General features: G+C 38.6%; 1 protein-coding gene across 1 annotated transcript; it reads left to right on the forward strand.

Moving 5' to 3' along the window:
- Positions 1-50: 50 nt before the first annotated feature.
- On the forward strand, positions 51-7,587 carry LOC113066343 (mediator of RNA polymerase II transcription subunit 1-like). The gene is made up of 17 exons (XM_026238250.1): positions 51-215; positions 614-717; positions 1,708-1,783; positions 1,879-1,933; positions 2,696-2,828; positions 2,903-2,931; positions 3,016-3,087; positions 3,169-3,243; positions 3,329-3,405; positions 3,481-3,543; positions 4,719-4,830; positions 4,946-5,070; positions 5,150-5,265; positions 5,488-5,686; positions 5,774-5,875; positions 5,985-6,087; positions 6,211-7,587. The coding sequence occupies exons 1-17, from the start codon at positions 194-196 to the stop codon at positions 6,503-6,505; spliced, it is 1,758 nt and encodes a 585-aa protein (XP_026094035.1). The 5' UTR covers positions 51-193; the 3' UTR covers positions 6,506-7,587.
- The last annotated feature ends 8,258 nt before the right edge of the window (positions 7,588-15,845 follow it).

Genomic DNA, 15,845 nt, shown 5'->3' on the forward strand with positions numbered 1-15,845 from the left:
CAATGGATTCCCCCTCCTCCTCCTCCCCGCTCATTAGAGTGACGCGGGAAACTAATTAGCAGATAGAGGAAAGTATTTTTGAAGGCTGGCCGCTCGTCGTGTTTACATACTTACAATCTCTAAATGATGTGTTATTAATCTGGAGACACATCTCTTGAGCAGCGGACTATAAAGCAGTTAAAACGTGGCTACAATGGAGGCCAAGAGCGAAGGCGGTAAAACGGAATCTCATATTCGTGCAGACAATAATAATAATTATAATCTTAAACCAGCTTTAGGTGCTTTGTTAGTGTAGCTAATCTAGTTTAACTGTCGCCCAGCCGTCTTGGAAGTTAACCTTTCCCTGTTAATCTGTTAGAAAGTACAGTAACTATTTGTGCTACAAACCAGTCTGTTTATGATTAGCCTATGATAAGAACGTAACATAAATAATGTGCTACAATTAGATACCAGACACCGGAAGTTAAGCACATTCTTTACAAATGACCACGCCTTTAATTAGGTTTGAAGAAGTGTGTGGATACAACAATTCTCAAAACAAACAAGCGAGAAAAAAAAAAAAATAATAAAATAAAGTATGCAGATGTTTACAGCTGGTGTGTCTCCTCCATAGGTCCTGTAAGTATGAAGAAGACCAAGACTTTAATGTCTGACTTGAAGTCCAAATATGCTGATAAATCTTGGAACGAGACCTTTCAGCTGGTCCGGAGATGTATGGTAAGAACATCGCCTTTCAGAAGTAGTGCGTCCAAAAATGTAAATCCAGTAGTTTATTCCCTCTATTTGACACTGAACAGGAAAGGAGATATTTATCAGAGGTCAGAGCTGCTCTTTTCCGTCCGTAGTTTTCAGTCACGTGACCAGCGAAGAGAGCAGGGGCCTGTACCTGTTGAACTAACTCAAGCTGACAAACCCAAACCGCTCCAATCCGGCTTTGTTGGGACCATGATGCTGATAATCAGCTTTCAGGCTTTGATCCTGAGTTTGTGGAGCACGTGCATCTGTGTGTGTGCCATCGGTGGCTTGAATATATTAAAAGTATATAGTGATTCATTACACACTAAATGTTAAAAAGTTTGCTTTTTAAGCCTTAAATAAATGGGTAGAAATTTAAGTTGGCATCCCAAACGTGTTGTATCCAGGTTGGCCAAAGTCTACTATTTGCTGCTTCCCGTATAAATCATCATCCAGCAGCTTTGACATTCTTCAAAATATCTCTCTTTATTTTTCACGAAAGAGAGAACATGAGGACAGACATTGTTTAAGGTACTTGAATTGACAATACACATCTAGCTGTGTAGCATCAGATGTGCATGTGTGGGTAAAAGCAGGGTGATGTCGCATGCAAGAGGTCAAGACTGGGTCAGTTATTGTGCGTTAGAGTCCAAACTTGGCTCTCACAAACATCAGCCGCGGATGTTTGCCATTATGTGCGCGCACAACCTTCCAAATCTAATCCAGATGTGGCGTTTAAGACTGCTGTGGATTGCTTAGATCAGTGCCAGAGTAATATGCAAACCGCAGGTCGCTCTCCAGAAAGATGATTAAATCTGAGTTTCTCTGAGCAGCTGTATGGTGCGTAATGGTGTGTGTTGGTTGGAAAGTCTCTAAAGGATATGCTAGGGGTTATATTTTTGTCTCAGAACGTCATTTCTCTGGGCTTTTGCTGTGGTGAAACAAGCAGGTGAGGAGTGTTTTTCTTTATAGGAAAAAACTAAAGGAGAGGGCAGAGTCTGTGAGCCAATCGCACAGTGTCTTCAGAAGATCAACGAGGCGCTCAATGGTGAGGATGTCTCTGAATTAAACCCTAATTCTGTTAATATAAATGTCTTTCTCTTTTTCTTATGTTTCTTGGTGGTTTATGTGTTTTGTCTGTAGTGTGCTCCTTGACAGCAATGGTGTCCAGACTAGAGATGATTGCCAAACAAAGAGGGTTTGAACCTTTCCTTCATAAAGATATTGCACTCAGATTGCAACATACAATTTTTTTTCAATGCATTAATATTAGATAGTCGGCAGGGAAAATATTGCTTTCTTAAAGTCGTCAGGAAATAGAAATTCCTCTATTTCCTAAATGCACATTGTTTTTGTGAACGATCCATGCATTATACATTTTTTATTTGTATTTTTTTTTAATCATCATAATTATCCAACAACTGATGGATTGAGTCCCCAATGTTTTGCTTGGGTGTAACTTTAGAGGACTTTTTTTTTTTTTTTTACAACATTAAACCAAATATAACTTTATAAAATTGGATTTAAAAAAAAAATATTTAAACATTTTCTCCATAAAAACAAACAAACACTCCGATTTATGTCAGAATACAGAAGAAAAGATATGTTGCTTATTCCATTACATTGTAACTTTACCATATTGCATCTATGGGAGATGTGCAGATTATTCTGGGAAACCTATTTGGAAACAGTCATTATTTATGCAATTCTGCATGTTACCACCAGAGACAGAAATTACACCTTTACGCTGAACTGATTGTTCAAATTAAGTTTCAGTTTTTTTTTTCAGACTATGTATTGACATAGACATCTCTGTTTGCATTCCTCACGATTTAATACTTGACTGATATTGTAAAACCCTGGATGAGTTGCATATTTAATTACAGCATGCAGTTACTTCCTTTAAACTCTATGCAGCTGACTCTCGTCATTTCAGCTGACAGACTCCTGTTTTTTGTAGATTGGGGTCACATATGAGCCCCACAGAGACTGTGTGTTACCTGACCGCAGACCTGTTTTACATCGAGGTGGTGCTGCTGCGGGGGGGAAGAGTGGAGGATGTGAGGGTGGCCCATCACGGCGAAGCTCCGGTGGTGAGACCACGCGCTTGTAATATTGTGCTAAAGCTTCTTCGAAATGCTTAAACGTAGTTTGGTTGTGTTCGTAGTCCAGCCCATCACTCCTCCAGTTGTTGAGGTGAATCAAAATGTTCTTTATTTCAAGAGAGAAATGCATTGAAATCATTTGGAGTTTAAGTAAAAGTTTATCGTGTTTCCACAGGATGAAGAAATTTCAAGAGTTCTCTCTAAAGTTGGATGATCTTGCCTCTTTTTACATCATCTCGGGAGACAGGTATTGCTTTCTGGTTTCTGATCTTTAGGCAGCAATGTATACTACTTCTATATTTCTCTAATTTTGAGTGTGCTGTGGCAGTGATGTCAAGATTAAAATCTACTCCTGTCTCCGGCACTTGGAAACAGATCTCTTCAAAATATCCCATTTACCAAGGTGTGGGAAACTAGCGCTAACGCCGTACATGTTTCTCCAGATTAAAGTCTGTTATGGTATAATGCAGTGAGCGCGTCTCCTCCAGGTCTTTGAGAGAAAGTGACCTTCACGTTGACCTCATCATGAACGGCAGGATTGGGAACGTCCAGCCAGGAAAAGAGGGTACACAAGGAAAAGCTGTGTGGGATCAGCACGTTTTATGAAATATTAAACTCTTCTTTCACGTCTCCATCACAGGAACCCCAATGACAGTCGAGTACTACATTAGTCCATCAGATGTTCTCAGCAGGTCAAGTACAGGTATTAAAACAGGAACTTTGCACATAACTTCTAATCCAGTGTTCTTTAGTATCTATATATTATTATTGAGTTTCTGAATTGGCTTTTTAAGGTTTCTTTAACATTGTTTTATATATATATATATATATATATATATTTTTTTTTTTTTTTTCAGGTTGAAAGTAATTTTTTTTTTTACATTTGTCATTTATTAGTTTTAAGGTTTATTTTCTTCTCGCTTCGTCAGTTTTAGAAATTTTAGTAACCATTTAATTTTTGATCGTTGCCAAGGCAGCATTTCTAATTAGTTTGTAAATGCAAGTTTTTAATCTAGTGTGTGTGTGTGTGTGTGTGTGTATATATATTACATTATATTTTTTATTCATTTAGCAGATGCTTTTATCCAAAGCGACTTACAAATGAGGACAGTGGAAGCAATCAAAAAGAGCAATGATATATAAGTGCTATAACAAGACTCCGTTAGCTTAAACGCAATACACGTAGCAAGGGCTTTTAAATAATATAATAATAAATAAAAAGTAAACAGAATAGAAAAATAATAGAGCAAGCTAGTGTTAGAGGACTATTTTTTTATAATTGTTTCATAAATTAAATGAAAATAGAATACAAAAGATTAGAAAGGTAGTTAATAATTTTTAGGAATAGGATTAGTATAGAGGGTGCTGAAGTTAGAGGGTCAAATAAAGATGGAAGAGATGGGTTTTAAGCCGATTCTTGAAGATGGCTAAGGACTCAGCTGCTCAGATTGAGTTTAATTTAATTAACATTTAATTTAAGAGTCCGTAAAAGTGACTTTTGGGATGGCACAATCAAGCGACGTTCACTTACAGAACGCAAGCTTCTAGAGGCACGCAAGTGTGAAGTAACGAATTTAGGTAAAGGGGTGCAGAGCCAGTGGTAGTTTTGTAGGCAAACATCAATGCCTTGAATATAATTTTTTTTATAATTATTAGGTTTTAATAATTTTGAGTTTTCATTATTAGTGTTAATGTATAATTTGTAGTAATTCAAGTTTTATTTAATTTTAGTACATAAAGTTAAACTAAATCAAAAATTTTTATATATATTATATATATATATATATATATATTTTTTTTTTTTTTTTTTGTAATTTATTTAAATATTTTTTGGCATTTCTTTAGAATGTTTATGTGGGGTGTTGTTGTTGTGTGTAGGTGAGGTCAGTGTTGGGCAGGTTGCTCTGGTAACAGCAGGAAGCAGCGGCGCCTCTCACAGGCTGCAGAGGGAATCCCTCATCTCTTCTCCACCTCAGGTCGACTCTTTCGGGTGAGTAGTCTGATCATCTCCTAACGCCTGCGGATCTGTGCCACTGACTCACTGACTGTGCCCTGAACAATTATTTTATCAGTCAAGATCAAGTCTTTATTTGTGTGTGCTCTAGGTTTCCAGTGTTTCAGCCGCTCACTGAATCCTGCTCCGAATCACTCCCAGCCACCTTTCTTCTCAAACTACAGCCACCGCTGCCCATGCTTATTCCTTTCATAGACAAAATGGGCAAAATCACAGGTGCACCATACATTGAGACACTTCTCTGAGACCACATCATGTACCAATGACAAGTAACCGGTCTCCAAACCTCTCTCAGATGGAGTTATAGCTGAGAAACCCCAGCAGGTGGAGCCTCTACCTCATCTTCTGATGAAGACCAGCGCAACACTGAACGCCAAGATCTCCTGGACACACGGGGCTCAGTTTACTGTGGTCTGTTTGTAACCCAAGCCTCTATACACCTCACACACACAACCACGTCTGCCATGATAATCACATACACACTGCACAGACAGATTACAGGATACTGGCTGCTCTACAATACTTGCATTGAATTGTACTTGTCTGTCTCTGCTGCTAGACGATGTTTGTTTTGGGACGTCAGAAGCAGACATTCACTTATTTAACTCGGTTACCGTCTTTAATGTCGTACAGCCATTACCTGACTCCGAGTACCACAGTTATGTGTTCCCTGGGGCCGTTTGGGGCCGAGAGTCCTGGAAAGGAGCCTTAGTTCACACCGTCCCCTTCACACACCCCGGCCACGTCCCTGCTTTACTGGATCTCCTTCGCCATCAGTCGGCCATCAACGTCCTGCTGGCGAGCTGCTTCAGTGACCACAGCCAGCTCACAGGTCATTAATCTCGTTCTCCTGGCCTCCTCACGCTCATTCGTCATTACTTAAGAGAGTTGTTGCCTTGTCTCTGCTCTTAAACCGTAGACGCTGGCTTACTGTGTGACCTGAGATGTGAGGTCCTTCCAGAATCAGACCACTGCCTTTCTGTCACATTCAGCCTTGATGATCACATCCACCTGGCTGTTCGTAAGCACCGTTACACACTACCTTAACTATTAGATTAACTGTACTATGTATTCAGTGTTAAACACATTCATTGCATGCTATCTGAAATGTCTCTCTCTCTCTGTGATAGTTCAGGTGACGGTGGTGGACTCTCATCAGATGAGCTGCAGACTTCTGATGCCTGATTTTGTGGATCATAAATTGGACGACTACATATCCAGAGTCCTTATGCGGTGAGTGCAACATTTTGCATCTCTATTGCACATGCTCACTAATAATGAGGCCATTTTTCTCCATCCTTGAATCATCACTCACCTTTTGTCTTGTGTGTGTGTGTGTGTGTGTGTGTGTTCCAGATGCATGTCCATCCCCATCACGATGAGGGCCATCCGCAGGAAGTTGGCCGGCCGCACGACTCGTCCCGAACCTGCAGCTGACCCAGAGTCCTCCGCTGCGATGGAGAGTGATGTCATCAGTGGCGTGTCCCATGATCCCGCTGAGGACGAGAGCGAGGCGTCTCCTGCTGGCTCCTGTGTTATGTCTGTTTCTGATCATGTCAATACAGATGCTGTTGCTGACCATTCCCCCTGTGCTTCTCTGGGTGTGTATTCACACTGGGTGACCAGTGGACTTCCTGCAGAGCTTCTGTAGCACAAGGAGGTTTTATGACAGAAGATTTAAAAAGTATTCCTACGCTATTTTAGACAAATCATTAAAAAAAAAAATCTTTAATAAAGGTGCGTTATATTCAAAGCTTATTGAAAGCTGTTTAATCTCATGAGCAGGTCTGACTTCAAGAAGTTATCAAGAAATCATAGCTGTTCCTGGTTCTATTGTGCACAGTTCATCAGTGTGCATTTATAAAAAAAATACGAGTCTTAAACAAAATGCTGCATTTTATATGCATTTATGTCATGCATGGATTGTTCCTGACGGCGCTGCAGAATCTAGCTAGCGTTTGTGTCCAGGACACACTTAGCATTTCTGCCAGGGTCTGAAATTAACACTCCCCCTAATGCATAAAAATCAGCTTTGGCGAGTATTAAACTGTGCGACTTGCCAGCTGGTGCAATTTATTGAATTGCGTTTTGGAAAATGCAACAAGTGCCAACCATCTTCCCAAATATGAAGTGAGAATCATTTATAAATCTGTGCTCGACAAAAGAGTTGCTTCAGAGTCTCCCTATGATTTCCCATCTGTGAACTCATATCGGTGATATTCATAAGGAAAGTCTGCTTGTACTTTGTGGCCTGGGAATTTTATTTCCACTTTAATGTTTAAGCCACACTTAAAAATTAATTTAAAAAACTGTAAAACCAACCAAGTGGCATTTTTAATTTTAAAAGGCCCATGCATACATGTAGCTTCAAGGAACATTTTCCATATGATGATGTGAAGCACATGCAGAGCAACCGAGTGCAGTTAATACAGGCACACTACTAAAGACAGATCTCACATCTGGGCCTTTTTTTCTTCTTTATTAATGTCAGAGACAGATTCACATCAGACGTGCTCACAGAAGACGATAGAAGGTTAAAAAAAGTAGTGAAGTTGTGTTAAAAGCATTGCATACAGTAACTCGTTTTGATAATTGAATTGATGACTGAGACATCCTGACATCAGGAGGAGAGTTTATGGCTGTTAGTTAAAGTTTCAGCAATAAAAACAAACACATTACTACTAATGCTACCTTTGGAGACTCTGGAGCTTGAAATTGACCTGTTCCTGGACAAATGCCTCCTCAAAATGACTTTTTATTTATTTTTTACTTTAGTGATTTGCACCCCATCCTATCTGACCTTTACATTTCTCTCCAAATCTCAGGTTTCACAGCCATTTGAACCACAGCTGGCTTAGGTTTTCTTCTTGTTGTTTTGCTATCACATCTGCACGTGTGTGTGTGTGTGTGCGTGTGTGTGTGTGTGTCTCAGAGACAGGAAGTAGATAGCGTTCTTGGTTTGTGGAGCGTTTGGCTCTAAAGTCTTTCTCTGGCTTGGCATTTGACCTCAGTCCAAACGGCCAACAGACCGCTGATTACCAAACAGACCAGTCAAAAGTAGACGCTAAAGGTTTTCTCCAGCTCTGTTCCAAGAAAAATAACTTTTGTGCAACCCTGGCATGTTTTCTGTGTTTGATAGATGGATAATAAATTAATACATAATTAACAACAGCCACTGCTATTTAGAAAGATCTCTATAAAAGTGTGTGGTCTGAGCATGAAGTTGCAAGATCTTCGGCAGGAGTTTGTTCATCTTTGTCATAATAGGAATTTGATAAAGAGAGAGATTGACGTCTAAAACAATATATGTCCATCAGCACAAAAACACAATGTCAGCACAAGCAAACAATATTGTCTCCACAACATGAAGGTCACAGGCATTTACCAATCGATAGGAGTTTTGTGGAAGTTTTGAGGCTTTAAAAGATATTAAATTTGTGCAACAGGTCTTAAACTCATGGTATTAATTTTTGCATGCACTGCAAAAAAATTTTTTTTTAATCCTCTGTATTATTTTCCAATGAAATTACAGCAAACAAAAAAAATTTGTTTCCAGAAAAAATTAATTCAGTTCATAGTTAAAATAAGAAGAAATCAATGTGGAATGAAACAAGAAGTTTTCAGCCCCCAGAGGCAGTGGGAGATATTTGTTCTTGTTTAAGCATGAACTCAAATAATTTCAATCAATTTCTCATTTAAATTTAAGAACCTTTAGACATTTGCACTGGAAAACAAGACCAAATCCTGACGAAGAACTTTTTGCAGTGTCATGAGGAAGTAATGGAGATTTATTGGAAGTTGCATTTTTTAAATTAATGCATTGCTAAAACATTTATGTTTTGAGACCATATTGACATATTGTGTTCCATTCTATTTAAGTTTTATTTACTTCTTAAAAATCCTGAAAACCTTCTTAAAAAAAATCTAACTTCACCAAACCCTGATTCATACACTTTAAAGTGCTACTTACAGGGGCTAGTCATATAATTAGAATATCATCAAAAAGTTGATTTATTTCACTAATTACATTCAAAAAATGAAACTTGTACAGTATTGTTCAAAATAATAGCAGTACAATGTGACTAACCAGAATAATCAAGGTTTTTCGTATATTTTTTTATTGCTACGTGGCAAACAAGTTACCAGTAGGTTCAGTAGATTGTCAGAAAACAAACAAGACCCATCATTCATGATATGCACGCTCTTAAGGCTGTACAATTGGGCAATTAGTTGAATTAGTTGAAAGGGGTGTGTTCAAAAAAATAGCAGTGTGGCATTCAATCACTGAGGTCATCAATTTTGTGAAGAAACAGGTGTGAATCAGGTGGCCCCTATTTAAGGATGAAGCCAACACTTGTTGAACATGCATTTGAAAGCTGAGGAAAATGGGTCGTTCAAGACATTGTTCAGAAGAACAGCGTACTTTGATTAAAAAGTTGATTAGAGAGGTGAAAACCTATAAAGAGGTGCAAAAAATGATAGGCTGTTCAGCTAAAATGATCTCCAATGCCTTAAAATGGAGAGCAAAACCAGAGAGACGTGGAAGAAAACGGAAGACAACCATCAAAATGGATAGAAGAATAACCAGAATGGCAAAGGCTCAGCCGATGATCACCTCCAGGATGATCAAAGACAGTCTGGAGTTACCTGTAAGTACTGTGACAGTTAGAAGACGTCTGTGTGAAGCTAATCTATTTTCAAGAATCCCCCGCAAAGTCCCTCTGTTAAAAAAAAGGCATGTGCAGAAGAGGTTACAATTTGCCAAAGAACACATCAACTGGCCTAAAGAGAAATGGAGGAACATTTTGTGGACTGATGAGAGTAAAATTGTTCTTTTTGGGTCCAAGGGCCACAGGCAGTTTGTGAGACGACCCCCAAACTCTGAATTCAAGCCACAGTACACAGTGAAGACAGTGAAGCATGGAGGTGCAAGCATCATGATATGGGCATGTTTCTCCTACTATGGTGTTGGGCCTATTTATCGCATACCAGGGATCATGGATCAGTTTGCATATGTTAAAATACTTGAAGAGGTCATGTTGCCCTATGCTGAAGAGGACATGCCCTTGAAATGGTTGTTTCAACAAGACAATGACCCAAAACACACTAGTAAACGGGCAAAGTCTTGGTTCCAAACCAACAAAATTAATGTTATGGAGTGGCCAGCCCAATCTCCAGACCTTAATCCAATTGAGAACTTGTGGGGTGATATCAAAAATGCTGTTTCTGAAGCAAAACCAAGAAATGTGAATGAATTGTGGAATGTTGTTAAAGAATCATGGAGTGGAATAACAGCTGAGAGGTGCCACAAGTTGGTTGACTCCATGCCACACAGATGTCAAGCAGTTTTAAAAAACTGTGGTCATACAACTAAATATTAGTTTAGTGATTCACAGGATTGCTAAATCCCAGAAAAAAAAATGTTTGTACAAAATAGTTTTGAGTTTGTACAGTCAAAGGTAGACACTGCTATTTTTTTGAACACACCCCTTTCAACTAATTGCCCAATTGCACAGCCTTAAGAGCGTGCATATCATGAATGATGGGTCTTGTTTGTTTTCTGACAATCTACTGAACCTACTGGTAACTTGTTTGCCATGTAGCAATAAAAAATATACTAAAAACTTTGATTATTCTGGTTAGTCACATTGTACTGCTATTATTTTGAACAATACTGTATATTATATTAATTCAGTACACACAGACTGATATATTTCAAATGTGCATTTATTTTAATTTTGATGATTATAACTGACAACTATTGAAAATCCCAAATTCAGTATATCAGAAAATTAGAATATTGTGAAAAGGTTCAATATTGAAGACACCTGGTGCTACACTCTAATCAGCTAATTAACTCGTAACACCTGCAAAGCCTATAAATGTTCTCTCAGTCTAGTTCTGTAGGATACACAATCATGGGGAAGACTGCTGACTTGACAGTTGTCCAAAAGACGACCACTGACACCTTGCACAAGGAGGGCAAGACACAAAAGGTCATTGCAAAAGAGGCTGGCTGTTCACAGAGCTCTGTGTCCAAGCACATTAATAGAGAGGAGAAGGGAAGGAAAAGATGTGGTAGAAAAAAGTGTACAAGCAATAGGGATAACTGCACCCTGGAGAGGATTGAGAAACAAAACCCATTCAAAAATGTGGGGGAGATTCACAAAGAGTGGACTGCAGCTGGAGTCAGTGCTTCAAGAATCTCTACACACAGACGTATGCAAGACATGGGTTTCAGCTTCACATTCCTTGTGTCAAGACACTCTTGAACAACAGACAGCGTCAGAAGCGTCTCACTTCAGAAAGGACTGCACTGCTGCTGAGTGGTGCACAGTTATGTTCTCTGATGAAAGTAAACTTAACATTTCCTTTAGAAATCAGGATCTCAGAGTCTGGAGGAAGAGAGGAGAGGCACACAATCCTCGTTGCTTGAGGTCTTGTGTAAAGTTTCCACAGTCAGTGATGGTTTGGGGTGCCATGTCATCTGCCAGAGTTGGTCCTCTGTGTTTTCTGAGGTCAAAGGTCAACACAACCGTATACCAGGAAGTTTTAGAGCACTTCATGCTTCCTACTGCTGACCAACTTTATGGAGATGCAGATTTCATTTTCCAACAGGACTCTGCACCTGCACACAGTGCCAAAGCTACCAGTACCTGGTTTAAGAACCATGGTATGAGGAAGATGCCAGACCCAAGAACGCAGAAGAGCTGAAGGCCACTATAAGAGACACCTGGTCTCTCATAACACCTGAGCAGTGCCACAGACTGATCGACTCCATGCCACGCCGCATCGCTGCAGTAATTCAGGCAAAAGGAGCCACAACTAAGTATTGAGTGCTGTACATGCTCATACTTTTCATCTTCATACTTTTCAGTTTTCAGATTTCTAAAAAATCCTTTCTTTGTATTGGTCTTAAGTTATAATTTTCTGAGATACTGAATATGGGATTTCCCTTAGTTGTCAGTTATAATCATCAAAATTAAAATAAATAAACATTTGAAATATATGAGTGACTATAGTATACAAGTTTCACTTTTTGAATGGAATTAGTGAAATAATATTATGATATTCTAATTATATGACCAGCACCTGTAGGTGTCTGATACATTATATCATCTGTATATATTGTTTCTTATACCCGAGACATTGTAAGCTTCAGAAGGGACAGTTTTATGAGTGCTGGATGCAGGGTGTGTGTGATTTTAAACGGAGGGTCTCTTTAAAGCTGGTCCAGCCCTCATCCCGTCCTCCTCCAGTCACAGTGACCGAGTCTCTCTTCGCTCAGAGTCCAGATCCGCGCTGCTTTTCTCCAGTGATGCTCGTCTCTCCTCTTCTGAGAGGACTTGAACAAATGAAGCCTAGTTTCTTCTGCTCGGGGACTTTGCTCGTGTTATCGGACTGTTTAGATTTGTTATTCTGACTGTGAGGAGAGACTATGTGTTCTTCAGGATGGGTGCGAACAATGGCAAACAGTGTGGAAGTGAAGGTACGTGATCTCCAACAACTAAAACACGGCACTTTCTGTCAGATTAAAAAAGGTGGTTTTTAGTAACTGGCATGGACTTTTGGTAGTAGAAATAAAGATACAGAGTTGTAATAAATTAAGCACTTTTTGAAGATGAGGGGGATTGCGCATTATTGTAAAAAATGGATCTAATATAAGTTAAACATAACAAAGAAATAGTACATATTAAAGCACAGCTAAATTCATGAAACTGAAACACATAAGTGATTTAAATCCAATATTCTACTACCTGTCAACACAGAAACCATCCACGCACTTGTCTCTGTGTGAGGCTGTTAAACAGCTCAAATCACTGAAGCATGTTATTGAAAGAGCTTGCCTACTTTCTTTCTCGTGTTTTTGGGGGCGGGGTTACCTGGCAAATGTATCTGCGTCCAGCAAGATTAAACCACGCCCACCACCACTGGAAAGCGACAGACCACACCCACTACATAAACCGCGACAGATGCGACACAACACGGTGTTTCTTCCTCTGAAAATTGTCTTAAGTCAGTTTAATTATGAACCTGTTTAGTACTTTTACAGTTTTTGAAGCTAAAACATTATTCTTTCAACAAATTAGGGTTAGGGTAAGCTCTTATTTTAAATTGCCATCTTCTTTTACTTCATACTCTATGATAAAAAAATTATACTGTAGGTATTAGAAGGGCTAGAGACAGGTAATGGTGAAGGGCTGGCTATGTTTATTAAAAATGAAATTACATATAGGGTAGGATTATGACAGGTCTTTAAGGTAATTAACTTTTATAATCATTGATGGGTGGTATTAAAGGAAACGTTGGTCCCAGTAATTACACAGTAATGATGACAGAATAAATGAAAATAAACAGATGACAATCTAAAAACATCCCAATATCACGATGGAGTAAAGGCCTTCTAATAACCATCACGATATGCAATTTACATGACATGAATTAAAGAAAGAGCTGTTGGGAGAGCTAATTAAGCATCTGCATTACAGTCTAAATTGGATTTCTTTCTAGACTGCATTGTCACACAACTGATTTTACTTTTCTCAACCATTTTGGCAATATATTTTCATCAGATTTTAGTGGACATGAAGTCAGTTTCCATCAGGTTCTCACATGGTCCACTGAACTTTGACTACAATGTACATATTATCTCCAGGAAAGGAGTTTTATATGATGTCTTTTTAATAAAGTGTGGAGCACACGGAGACTTCCTTCTTCATGGAGACACAGAGTTACTTATTATTATCCTTATTATTATCCCTGTGCTAAGAACAAGCATAATGCTACAAATTATACAATACACAATATTCAAAAACAAGAGAGTATGCCTCAATAATATGAGAGAGAGGATATACTGTAATTATAACATGACTGAACAGGACATTCTGGTGTAAATCATTCATTGTTCACAATAGGGAAACATCAAACTGGATTATGTACAGTATATCCTGTAGTGAAGAAGAGACTATAGAGCATGTACTCCTACACTGTGCTCTATTTACCAAGGAACATGAAAAGAGTTGAGTAAGACATTGAGGAATATATGTTTTATCAATTCCAATCTATCAATACACCATAAGTTGGCTTGTCAGCCATCATTAAAAAAAAAGGGAAATAAGTGGAATATTTGGGAAACGTGTTTGGTAACAGTAATCATCTGTGTAACTTCATATGGTCCCACTAGCGGCACAGACGCGTTTGTGCGGTTCTGATCCCAGAAGTAACTGCTGATTTTTACAAACAGTCCTGAGCTCCGTATGATGGTGCAGATGTGTGTACTTTATGCAGTTCTGAGTAAAACTCGACACTCGTGGGTGTGTGAAACTGCTCACAGTCAGCTCTCTCCTTGTTCACATCTGCCACTAACATCTGCTCTGGGTGATTTGATCATAAGTGTTCAGGCGAAACAGATCATTGTGTAGCTGATAGTGTAGCCTCAAACGCTCCTGTGACCACCTGTGTAGTCTGATTTTGTGACTCACAGCTAACTTTAACTTCACCATCAACATGCCAATTCAAGCTGAATATAAATTCAATCAACCTCTTGTTGAGAACAGCACCTTTACTGTCTCTCTCTGAGTTTAATATACCATTTAATGGATCTATAGTGATTCACTTTGCATGTGTGTTCATCCAACATGTTGGCATTTGGTTTTGAAGCGTGTGAAGCAATTACAGAAATATGAGTTTGAATCCATAGTTTTGTTTTTTTTTCCTTCGGACCAACATGATCTAACCAGGTGCAAAGTATTTTAAGAAAACCGATAATATAACTGGCTACATTTGAACTTGAAATGAACTTCATGCTCATTGAGCTGTTTAAATGAAATTGTACTGAATATCATTAGTGCAACAGCACAAATGTAAAGCTGATGTTGCCTAATCATCTAAACAATGCCAAGTGAAACATTTTGGCTCTGTAACACTATTTGCTGCATATGCAATGCATTGATAAACATTATGCATTTAGGACTCTGTCATATGCTCTTAAGTCTGACCCCAAATGTGGATGCAATGCAGTGAATGGGTGCCGTCAGAATGAGAGTCCAAACAACTGATAAAAGCATCACAATAATCCACAGCACTCCAGTCCATCAGTGAACATCTGGAGAAGACAAAAGCGTGGCCAGTGGGTAGATCTTCAGTTATAAATGCAGAGCCTGAATTGTCAGAGAATGGGTATAAATCAAGGCAAATGTGGGAATGTGTGCTTGGGACAGTCCGTCTCTTTTAGTCTGCATCTGGAATACTTAGCACTATTTGAAATTTCCATCACGGAGGAAAGAGCTCTGTATGACTTATGGATTATGGACTGGCCACTCAGGCCATGAGTGATGAACCGTTTATGAAAATTCGAAGGAAATCTCTTTTGTCATTTCTCCCTTTACGTGATGGGAAATGGCTGTGCTTGGGATGGCAAACGACTGACAGCTTAATGATTCAGATTTATTTTCAGAGTCGAGCAGAGCTCTTTTCTTCCTAGTTAAGTAGAAAGTGCAGACTTTTGGATTTTCCAGCTGTCATTTTTGCAGGTCAGAGTTCAGTCAAAGTTCAGCCCGTCTGAGAGCAAAGAATATCTCAAATCAATTCTCTGTTCATCTACACCTCTATAATATATGCAATATTTAATTTAAAGGTTACTTTAAACCAGTTATAATGCTTAATATGCATATAAAAAATTGCAATTCATTTTTTTTATCTATTTTCAAATTGTTTTGAAACCATCTTACATTTATTTTATGTGAGAATCTGGCATTACTGATACAAGTCACAAAATCATGGCATTGTTTTTTTTTTTATAATAATAAAACTTGCCATCAGCTTTTATTGGAGGAACAAATTTTTTTTAAATGTATCGTCCACCCAAAAATGGAAATTCTGTCATCATTTGCTCACCCTCAAGTTGTTCCAAACCTCTGCATGTTTCTTTCTTCTACCGAGCAAAAAGAAGATATTCTGAAGAATGTTGGTAATCAAAAAGTTGACGGTAG

The sequence above is a fragment of the Carassius auratus genome, chromosome 49 (genome assembly GCF_003368295.1).
Source record: "Carassius auratus strain Wakin chromosome 49, ASM336829v1, whole genome shotgun sequence".
In the NCBI taxonomy this organism is placed as follows: domain Eukaryota; kingdom Metazoa; phylum Chordata; class Actinopteri; order Cypriniformes; family Cyprinidae; genus Carassius; species Carassius auratus.